Source organism: Gadus macrocephalus, chromosome 11, assembly GCF_031168955.1.
Source record: "Gadus macrocephalus chromosome 11, ASM3116895v1".
NCBI classification, from domain to species: domain Eukaryota; kingdom Metazoa; phylum Chordata; class Actinopteri; order Gadiformes; family Gadidae; genus Gadus; species Gadus macrocephalus.
The window spans coordinates 5524192-5536070 of NC_082392.1; the positions used below are offsets into that span (position 1 = coordinate 5524192).

General features: G+C 41.6%; 1 protein-coding gene and 1 long non-coding RNA gene across 4 annotated transcripts in view; both read left to right on the top strand.

The window, feature by feature from the left end:
• On the top strand, positions 1–3870 carry LOC132467103 (uncharacterized). Its single transcript, XR_009527950.1, has 7 exons — positions 1–15; positions 1795–1877; positions 2221–2253; positions 2521–2535; positions 2636–2710; positions 2905–2929; positions 3273–3870. It is a non-coding gene; the product is annotated as an uncharacterized LOC132467103 (long non-coding RNA).
• Positions 3871–4425: 555 nt separating this feature from the next.
• The window catches only part of LOC132467102 (phospholemman-like), a 10829-nt gene continuing 3375 nt past the window's right edge, over positions 4426–11879 (top strand). The window contains exons 1-2 of one of the 3 annotated variants that reach the window (XM_060064186.1): positions 4426–4580; positions 11473–11534. In XM_060064186.1, coding sequence (XP_059920169.1) covers positions 11492–11534 — 43 coding nt within the window. In that variant the 5' untranslated portion in view covers positions 4426–4580; positions 11473–11491. Of the gene's footprint in view, positions 4613–11303; positions 11355–11472; positions 11535–11879 lie in introns of those variants that run through there. The other 2 variants (XM_060064188.1, XM_060064189.1) reach the window with 2 other exon arrangements.

The window sequence follows — 11879 nt, forward strand, 5'->3', positions numbered from 1 at the left end:
TAGGAACACACTCAGGTGAGTACAACTAGGAGGAGATTAGGGACTCTTATTGAATAGAAGAAACTCATAGACCATCGTGTTACTTGCTTTGTTAGTGTCAGGCCCTTGCCTGTGAACGGAATCTGGTGGAAATGTTAATTGAGTATGCATATGTTTAAATCAATCAAATCGATCAAAATACTAAATACTACGATAATACGATAATACTGGTCAAAGCGACGAATTACACAATCATTTATTTCGATATTTTTGGGAAATAAGGACGTCCACAGGGGCCTATACAACTGATATGTCCAATTGTGCTAAAAAATCGCAGGTTTTATGCTGCTCTGTGTGAGTGATCCAAAAAACAGGTCTCAAATTATCCTTGGTTGTTCAAGGACATCAGCATCCAAGGACAAAGAAGGGGGAAATTTGACCCAGGCCAAACACCAAATAGAGCATTGTTCAGCAGGTGTGAGGGCAGCACCATTGAACTGGGTGTGAAATATGTTTGTATTTATTTAGCGATTAACTTAATGGAAAAATTATCATGTGAATTTAATTCTGCAAAATTGCATTCAGTTTTAAGCTTTAGGATTTTCGACATTTGTGGGAAAACTATAATAGATATTCCTATGTGACATGTACATCGAAATATTCTGGCTTTTATAATAATATGGCTTTTGAAGGTTTGAGCCAAAGGTGTTTCCCACCTCCGACCTTCAGAGCTCGACCTACAATGCCCTTCAGCTACTCCTAACAAGGTCATTTGTAAGCTTTGCAAACATGATGAATTCCTCTTTTCTATTCTCCATTATTATCTTGTTTGGGTTTCAATTAAATCCATAAACACTTGACTTCTAGCGATTAGTTTAACTTTTTCGTTTAACGACGTGTGATTTTTTATTCGTTTTATTTTAAAAAGGTTGTGAGGTGAGGCTGCAGTCACAGAGACTTCTTTGCAATTCAAAGTCGAGCCAGAGTACTGCCCATTACAAAGTTATGAATGTGTATCTAGTTGTCCTCTAACTCACCTTCGGTGACCCAGTGGATCTCTAACGTCAGATAGAGAGTGAACGTTATCATCATAAGGTAAATAGCACCATAAAGAGTCTTAGGAAAACCTTCAGGCCCTGTTCCATGTGAAATTCTCTAAAACACCCAAAATGCACCTCGGCTGACAAGACTCTGGGTGTCCTTCAAGCGGACACTGTGAGAGATGGTCCAATCGGCTGAGGTTCGGCACAGCTTAGTGCTTTAAAACTGCAGCAGAAACACAAATCAGCGCGGCACGCCACGGCTCAGCTCGGAAAATGCTAGTGTGCACGGCAGAGGGGGCCTAGACTAGAGTAATGCACTAATGGAGAAGCACCCCAGGAGAGGACTGAAAAGGGGGTGGGGGGGAGGGAGCAGGGTGAGACAGGGAGAGATGTAAACAAGGGGTCAGAGAAAAGGAGAAGAGACCAAAGACACGGAGAGGCGTGAGTGTACCATAATAGGCCTTTTGTTGGCGGCCGAGGCTTATCAAGGTTCAACGCTTTGTCTGGGATTTGGAGATAGCCAGCTTGCGAATAAGTGGGATTCAAAACTATGGGTATTAGGTGAAATACGATTACTTTAGCCCAGGGATTCAAGTAAAAATTTGTTTTCTAACCCGATGTGTAACGTCAAGGATTTTCATATTTTTGGATGGCATATACATGAAGTATATCAGATAATAAACTATGCTAGGGTATCCACATTATAAATTCCCCACCTCTTTTCTCCCGTGCCTTATTATATTACTGCTTCTCTTTGCTCCTACTTTTTTAGACTCCATTTCAAATTTGTCTCCCCTCTTTATAGTGTCTCTGTGCTCAAGATGGGACAACTCACTGTTTTGATGTTCATGGCAGGTAAAAGAGTGCCTACATAGAAATTATTCATTGTGGCTTCAGACTTGATACATCCCAAAAAAACACTAATTTACAAATCATAGTACTGCACTTTAAAGTATAGCATTGACATTATCAGAATCCATATCCTACTAAATAAATAAATAAATAAATAAATAAATAAACAAATAGTTAGAAAATGTATTTGTTTATAATACTATTTTAGCTGTTATGATGATGATGAATTGCAAAAAGCAAAAAGAATGTGCATGGATGAAATACACCGATTTGAAATGAAGAGAGTGAACCACAGTAGCGTGTTAAAATGTGTCACACAAGCATTCTTTATTTCCACTTCCCACAGCATTGTTTTCCCTTTTCGTGGAAACAGAAGCAAGTAAGTAGGCTCCCCTTGGGCCAGAAATCCCTGTCTTTCTGGGCTCACCGTGACCTGAGGATATGGCCATTTCTCTTTCCCAATAAGACACCCCATCAATATGACACTGAACCTCAAACGATTGTATAGTTCAGAAATTGGATAGATTCAGAAATGTGAGGCCATTTTCTGTCATTGTTCCATAATGGTAGTTCTGTCTCTAACTCTTGTGTCCCTCTCTCTCTTGCGTTATTTCTTCGAACCCCGGCTTCATGCCTCTGTGCGAAGATCCTTTCAGTTACAGTAAGTACAGCGTCCCAGTGTTTCAAAAGGGTTTGTGTGTGGCATGCTTTGGGGAGAATAACACCTGTGCCTTGACCGTCCATCTCTTCCATGCCCTCAGACTATGGGAAGCTACGGATTGCAGGGCTCATCTTCGCCAGCATGTTGTTTATGGGAGGCATCTGTGTTCTCATGTGTGAGTAGTGCAACTATGAATACATTTTGGAAGTTTGTTACTTGGGGTTACTGTTATGTCTCTATCAGGTCCGCAGTTGATTTCTACGTATTGGTGAATGACATGTTTTCAAAGTTATACTGATAATCAAAAGGTTTCAGGACTCTGTTGAATATTGTGCATAACTTTTTTTGAAATTATTATTCCTTTAACAGATAACAGATGCACCGGAAGAAACAAGTATGAATTTTTTTATTATAAATTATGACAATTTAAATCATCTGATCTACAACCTTTGTGGCATATTTGTTATTGGAACATTAAATGAGTCTTATTTCAAACACTTATACACGTATAAAACTGAACCTGGCAGCCAAATGCAATAAGCTGTTGCCATTATTTATATTATTCTATTCTATTATTATTTCTTTTTCTCCCCTCCCCCTAACTCTCTTTCCACCTCATACAGTTTTTGTCTCCTCCTTTTGCCTCTTTGCAGATGTGACTTTCTCTCTGTCTCTTTTTCAAAGAAATACAATGCTACGTAGGCCTAATTATTAACCCAACCCTTGTTCCTCTACAGAAAACCGGAGGAAGATAGCAGTGAAATCTGATAGCAGCTGGGCTCGGCTGGTTCGACACACTGGTTCGAGGTGTGAAATTAAACACACAAAGGTTTTATTGCTGGTATGAGGAGGGATTAATTTGTTGTAAAATGTTTAAACAGAACTAATAAGTGCCTGCAGGGTGTTGCTAGATTTGTCTTGCCATATGCCATAGCAGTCAGGGACACGGTGGTGTAAACAGGCTAAATAAAGCTTACCTTGTGCCTTTAAGTGCTTAAAAAACGGTTTCCCTTTCATCACATGTTCAACACTGGCAAAGATTAAAATTGTTATAATGTATTATACTGGTACATTCATCTGTTGCATCGCAGGCAAGGTTCAAATGATTCAATACATATTTGGCTATTTTATATGTTCTCAAGCTATATTTAAGATTATTCTTAGTATTATCAACCCATGAAGTAGCCTGTGTTAATCATAATAATCATGCGAGTTCTGCTAGCCTAAACCGTTATTATTAATCATAACTTTCATCTGCCCAGAAAACAGAATCCCTTAGTTTAGAGTCTGACTTTGTGTGCATATAAAACCCCAAATAAATGTTACAATTTTAAACCATGCATAAATAGTTGTGTTATTACCAGGATAGTTAGACAATACTGTAAACATAGACAATACGGTCTATGTTGTTTTTTTCTGCCCATTTAATCAAAATGTTGTTCTTTAAAATGTTGCTTGTATGTAGGCCTACATGTAGGCCTACACATCTGGCCAGGTTCATAGTGCTTGAATAGCCCGTTGAACACTGTTTCGCAGAGAGAAAAGATGTTATTATATTTGATCGTGTTACACCGAGGTCTTCCATAATAGGCATACCATTATTTCCTGTTTATCAGTGGGTCACTTATATAGACGTTTCGTAAACAACCCGAAACCTCTACTATAAACAGTTGCTGCTTTCGAGTAAAAACTATACTTCTTCCTGCATCCTCGTCGCCGCAGATCGTGAGTCTGACCTGGGATCAGTTTATGAACACATAGAACATAACATTTGAGCCGCTCCTCGCTAAAATAGGCCGACTCCAAATCAGAATTTTACAATAACCACTGCCAGCCGATTGTTTAAAGCTCGCCCCCTTTCAGAAACGAGACTAACCTGTTGAGCGTCACGGTAAAAGGGTGTTGGCATATCCTCTTCACCGAGACGCCGAGAGGGAGTAGGCCTATTTTCTTGTCCTACTAGTCAGTTGGTGTGTGTTGAAACACGCTAGAGATTTCCCAATTTGCTCCAAAGTTTACTGGATCGCGGATACTAAGCATCCGAGGTGAGTTTCGAGAAATAAAGCTGAGTTTGTTGGTGAGTTATTCCATGTTCTGGGTGATGCGTTCTTGTATTTAACGGTATAATTTTGTATCAACCCCCTCCCAAAAAAGATGGGGAAAAAACGTTGAGAATATGCGTTCAAATAAACTAGAACACACCGGTTATCCTAGACCGTGGTCTTTTCCCCCCCTATTAATGGACACAGCCGTTATCAAACTTTATTATTCAAAGTTTAGTTTTATTTTTGTGCGGACTTAATCGCATGTTTTATGCTTGCCGTTGCCTATATTTGAACAATGGATACGATTAGTTTAGGATCGACTCCACGGGACGCGGCGACGGCGTCCGCGTGCCGGAGGGCGTGATGATAATGCGCGTTGTCTTTTACGCGCCATGTTTACACACCTATTGTTTATAGTAACGTTAACGTAAGGCCGTCTTGTTAGTGTCAGCTCGCGTGTGTACGATTTGTTGCCGTGCGACGTGATTCGTGGACGTTTTGCGAGTGAGGTCTTTCATCATGCGCGCGTTTATTTTAGCTGTGTGGTCTCCACGGAAAGTTGCGTGGCAGGATGCCACAGAGTGACAGTCCGGACACAATAGTTGATTTAACTGTTCGTATATTAAGACGTGTTATGTTGGATAGGTTAGGTTTAAAATAGAAGACTACTGTCGTCACACATGTCGTTTTTCGCGTGGATGGACCAATTTGTCACGCGTGCACCGAACACGTACGCGCGCATACACACGCACACACACACACACACACACACACACACACACACACACACACACACACACACACACACACACACACACACACACACACACACACACACACACACACACACACACACACACACACACACACGTGTTATTGTGCTTTGTTTTTAGGTTGCATAAGTTGTTGTCAGGGGGACAATGCTGTTGTTGTATTGAAAATATATACAGCGGCTGATTTATAAATTTAAATTGTAGATGTTATCAGACAAAGTTGCCCTTTTCTGTCTATCGCAGCTCTCCTCTGTCTTTTATTTTCTTTTCTTTTAGTTGACAAAGCCTTGACTCTGTTGTTGATTTAGTCTAATGCACTCAGGACAGCGTAAAGGTTGCATTCTTCCCTTGGATCAGGTTGTGTTCAACTAGTGTCGCTGTAGTTGTAGCCTACACATTCGAATGGTTGTGTTATAGTGCAAAAAGAACAACGGATTAGGTGATGTGATTAGGACAACTGCGATATAGTGGTAGTGTTATGACTCGTATGCCTTTAGCCTACTTACTTGAATCCGATAATAATAAAATAGTCCTTATTAAAACAAATTCGTTCGGAAATTAGATGTTATCGGCCTACGGATATGTTGTCTTCTTCTTCTTCGTGTATGCGTTTTCCGTCATACAGTAGTTCATTTTGTTACGTTGATATACAACATGGAAGTTTGGAACCTTTACCCTTTTAAGTGTTAATTGTAAAGATGGAAAGATCAGGGATGCTAGAAAACACATTACAGCTAGACTGAAGTAAACACAAACACACCCACACACGCACACACATGCATACACACACACACACACACACATACACACACACGCACACACACACTTAGAGGCTATCTTCAGCACATTATTGATAGCTTTCACCAGAGCCCTCGAGGCCTTCATTTGTCCTCACATGTCCTCAAAGCAGATTGCAGACGGTCTTGCCTCTACTAATGTGATCTACGTTAAATCGCCCACCAGTTGACCTATAATAACATACACATAATCCGGATGGCATATTGGGTTTGAGGAAGAGATGAAGGTTAATGTGGATACTGCAACCAGCCCATTTGACGTAATGGATGCACTTATTTCAATGTGTACTATTCATGCCATTTGAACAGTGAATGGCCATTATGACAAGCCGTGTGGGTGTGTGTATATTGCTTCTATATACATGTCTGCCCAACTACATAGCAAAGCAAAGCAAAGAAGTCCTCAAAAGTTAAGCTAAGTTGTTTAATTTAATATGAAGTAAATACACACAGAGTACACATACTTCCTATATATAGTATTTTTCCTTCAATAAAAAGAGAAGTCCTGTTGCTAACCATGTGGTAACCATGTGTGACTCATATCTCTAGTATGTTCCGATCCCGCTCTCTCTTGCTCTCTCTCTCCTTCCCTCCCTACCTTCCTCTCTCCCTTGCTCTCTCTCTCCTTCTCTCCCTCTCTCCATCCTGTCTTATCCCATGCCATTTAACTCTCTTCATGGCTCTCCTTCCTCTCTCTCTCTGTCCTCAAGCTCCCTCTCTCCCTGTTTCATCTCCCTCTTTGGACTTATTCTGTGCCCCACTTCTCCCTCTCACCCATTCATCATTTCATTTTTCCACAATTAGCTTTTTGTAGCTGAATGTTCTTTGAAGTTATGATGAAGGGTTAAGGGTATTCCACCAGAAAGAGGGTCAACGGATGTCAACGTGAAAACACATTTTCAAGTGAGATAAAATATAAAATGTCGTCAGTTTTGTCCAATTGAGATTGAATGTTTAGTCTTCAATCTTTATCGCGCCTGGGTGTGTGTTTGTGAGGTTGTGCTTGTGTTTGTGTGTGTGGCCATAAAGGAAGTCTGGCCTAGTGTTCCTGTCGGACACAGGAATTTACTGCTGCTAATTTGGGAATAATGATAGGACAGCTGCCTTTGTAGCAATAGGAACGCCATGCCACATACTACTCCTTCTACAATACACAGATATGAATACGCGTGTGTGCATGTGCGTGTCTGTTTTAGCGATTGCCTCAACAGGTTACAGTTACACATACACAAACATAAATACGCACACAAACAATTTATTCAATGAATCTATGTGGGGCCGTGTGTTGGTGTGTGTGTGTGTGTGTGTGTGTGTGTGTGTGTGTGTGTGTGTGTGTGTGTGTGTGTGTGTGTGTGTGTGTGTGTGTGTGTGTGTGTGTGTGTGTGTGTGTGTGTGTGTGTGTGTGTGTGTGTGTGTGTGTGTGTGTGTGTGTGTGTGCATTTGTGTTTGAAAGATTCCCGGGAAGGTTGAAGTTACACATGCTCAAACACATGTACACACTAGGATTGGAATGTAATTGATGTGTGAGTGTGTGTGTTTCTGCGTGCGCACGTGAACACCAGCTTGCAACAGAATGTTTGTTCACTTGAACTGGCATTCGAGGGACAATGGAGGGGCGATATCAGGTATTGAACCTGACTCATTGACGGCTGAAAGGAAACACATTTCCAACTAGGGCATTCATCCTCGTTTTAATTCTCCAATGGCGACCACATGCACTTAGTCTTTAGCCTAGCCTGCATTGTGCTAATAAGCTAGGCTACGACCATCATTGTCATATCATGAGTCAGCCCCCCGATGATTGGTGAATACTTCCTCCTTTTTCACATGTTGCATGCTGTGCACTGAAAGTAGTTTTCGGAGACGATCAGAGATCTATTTGGTCACATGACTGACCAAGCCCAGTGCAATGTGTCTCTGATCAGCATACCCACAAACATGACAATCAACCATAGTTAACACACCATAATGAACCAAACTTTCTTGCTCAAGCCAGTCTTCTTACTGCTGGAACCTCAACTGTTAAGGAAATGCGGAATTCGAAACAGAAAGATGCAAAGAATGCAGTAAGACCAGATGGCCACAGAGACAACGACTTAAAGAGAACAAAATGACATTAAGCAACGAAGCCTTGCTCTGTACTTCAGGGAGGGCGGAGAGGGACGAAGGCAGACCACAGACGAGGACGTTTAGTGATGTCAAAGGCCAAAACAGTGCTGTCTTTATGTCCCAAACAAAGAGTAAGGGGAAAAGTGGCAGTAGCATCAGCAGGGAATCTGTAGTGCTGCAACGTCCCACGACCAGGGAGAACGTCTGCCAGCGGGTCCGCAGAACTCTCCTCCACAAGAAAGGAGTCCTGTTTTACATTCACATCAGATTCCTCTCTGTTGTGGATGTGTTTATGTGCTGGGTGGGCTTTCAGGGGGCATTCTGCAACACTACGATAACAGGTTTATTAAAATGGCTCTTCCAGCGTTTTATAAAAGGTAGAGATAAATATTAAGAACTCTGTGGGAAAAAAAGGCATTCAGTGAAATACATTATCCTATACCTAGCTGTAGCTGTAGCTTTGATGCTGATCAAAGCAATGCTCATTAGAAGTGATTTGCTTATGGACCTTCACACCCTCTCTCTTGGCATTTCCTCCATAACAACCATGAATGCAATACACTTGTGTATTCACCAAGCCCGGCTCAACCCTAAACTAACATTAGCTTTAGAATATGAGTCTCCGTTATAAACCAGAGGTCATCTCTCTGCTGTTCTTGTTGATTTTTGGATTTGCTCCTTCCCCATTTTCTTCTCCTATCACCTCTCCCTTCTTCTGTCCTCTCCCCCCTCCTTTCCTCTCCTCTCTCCTCTCCCCTCCCCTCGTGTCCTCTTTCCTCCCCTCTCCGACTCACCTCCTCTCACCCTCTCTCCCGTTCTTTCACCATTTCCTCCCCTATCTGCTTTCCTCTGTTCTCAGTCTCTTGAAGTTAGATAAGTCATCAAGCGTTGGCTGGATCACACCACATTTCCTTGCCTCCCTCTCTGGTTGCCTTGGAGAGGCACCTGGGGAGATTCCTTCCCCTGGTGTGTTGTTTATGTTTGTTTGTGTGTGTGTGTGTGTGTGTCTGTGTGTGTGTGTGTGTGTGTGTGTGTGTGTGTGTGTGTGTGTGTGTGTGTGTGTGTGTGTGTGTGTGTGTCTGTGTGTGTGTGTGTGTGTGTGTGTTTGAGAGGCTGGGAAAAACGAGCAGGTCAAAGTTACATACACATGCATAACATGAGTGTTAACATACCTGGCACACTCGTTTTATGTTCTTCCTCTCACTCTCTCTCTCACATTCCGTCCCCCTTTCGCTCTGTGTCTCTCCGTGTCTCGCATTGTAAGCCTTCTTTGACTTGAACCGTACAGCTGAGATACTTCAAACAATGTCCGCGCTGATCCAGGACTTTGTCTCCCGCTTCTTTCGCCCCCCATGTTTATTTGACAATCATGTTGAGAGCATGTTTTATCAGCACGTTTTCCCACTGCCCAGCGACAGCCTTCGCTCTCGGTTTGAGTGGAGCGCACATCATTCACATATATTTGGTGGCCAAACCAAATATATGTAACATGTAACACATGGGTTTTGGGTAAATGTGACCCATGTCGTCGGGTGAGGATTTGGGGTGTGGTTTAGGCGAGGTTTAAGAATAGAAAATGCTTCTTTAAATGTCCTGTAAAATATATAAAGAGGCACACAATTTTATAAGCAGAATTTTTTTTGGGCTTAATATTGTACATTTACGTCTAACTGGTAATGAAGGGCGATGGATTTTCTCTTCACCTAGACTGTGGGTCACTCTGTGCTTACTGAGGTGTAGTGGGGGTTTTCACACAAGTCACAGCCCACAGCAGAAAGGGGTGCAACACCGCAATGTCTTTGGTGCTAAACAGGGAACAGTGAAAGCCCATTGTGTGTTTTGCCCTCTCACAACATTTCAACTTAAAAAAAAAAAACATCACATTTAGTATTTCTTTCAAACTGGGTCCTTTGCGGAACAAGTCCAGGGGTATAACTCAAAATGCTGACAAGCTAGTTTGACTAGACATGATTTCCATAAGGCCGTTGGTCTGGGCAGCCAAATGGACGCACAGACACATTTAAACTAAACTCTTTGTTGCTGCCCCAGCAGTTTGAATTCTTCTGATTGTTGTAGCTTGTAGTAGCAAATGCATTTGCTTCTGCATGCCAGTTTCAGTTGGTCACTGCTAGTTGAAAGTGCAACACTTGCCGTCCAGCTAAAATCCTGAAAGACCTGGTTATCTGACATGTCCCCACTATTGAATATCACCTTGTGTCTGCTGTTTCATCTAATCCCCTTAGATTGTACTGATTCAGTACAATAAGACAATGGAGGTCTGGAGGGAACCATGCAGTGAGCCACTGAGATTAGGTGAATGCCTTAACAGAGACATGAAGGGATACCAGAGATGCTTGGTTTTAGACAGCTGGGTTGGCTTTTTTTAGCAAACAGTTGTTTAAAAGTACTTTGTTTAAGCATAGGTGGTCATTATAACTAGGCATGATTTATATCGGCATTGCTTTTTGTATGCTTATTAAGGGCCTGTAGCATCTGTCTGTCTCTGTGTGGTTGTGCGCATTACTAAAGTAAAACCTTTTATTATTTAGTGCCCTTTGAGAATAGATTCAATTTATTCTCTTCTTTGTGTAATTGTGTAGCCCTGTTTGCCTGGGAGCTAATTCACAGACATGCACGCACACACACACAAACACGCACACACACACACACACACACACACACACACACACACACACACACACACACACACACACACACACACACACACACACACACACACGCACACACAAACATGCACACACACACACACACACACACACACACACACACACACACACACACACACACAAACACACATGTCGTATTTTATTTCCCTTGGTCTTGCTTTTCTCTCTCTCTTTGTGTCGTTCTATTTATGCGCCACATGAGCAGAAAACAACAACTTTATGTGCAGGGCCCGTCGAAGTGGCGTCCAGAAAGTTAAACGTGATTATCTGTTCCCTTGGGAGGGGAGATAACGTTGTTTAAACAGGCCTAATACGTCACCAGTGCGGAGCGGTCAATGCTCCACAGTCGATACAAATACATCACAGGACACTCAAGCTCTCGCCGTGGGATAAGATGTGATTGTGCTTGTAATATCCATTGCTAGAACAATGTGAATTGATCTCTGTTCTGTTTCTGCTGTGAAAAAACACAAAATGATGATTTAAAAAAGACGCACCCTTTGACATTTTCTTCTTTATGTTACAGATAACGTCACTTCTTCAAGATGTCTAAGATGTCTACGATTTCCGCATTGGTTTTGATGACACGTAAGTTAAACACTATAGCACTACTAAAAAATTCAACACTTCTTCTCTTAACTTGTTTTGTTTATTCATTAGATTAAAAAATACGTTAAAAAAAAGTATATTGTATTATAAACAATGAACTAATCTACACACATGTTCCAAAGGTGATCAGACCGTTGCTTCATGTTGAAGTCAGCCTTATGACAGTGAAATGAATTAACAGTTCCCCTCCCTGCTCTTTGTAGTATGAGACAATGCGGGCAGAAAGCTAGCATAATTATTTACATTTGAATGTAACATGCATTCAAAAAACATTTAAAAAAAGTGTTAAAACCAAAAAAAAGGTTTCAACAATCATTTGTCCAG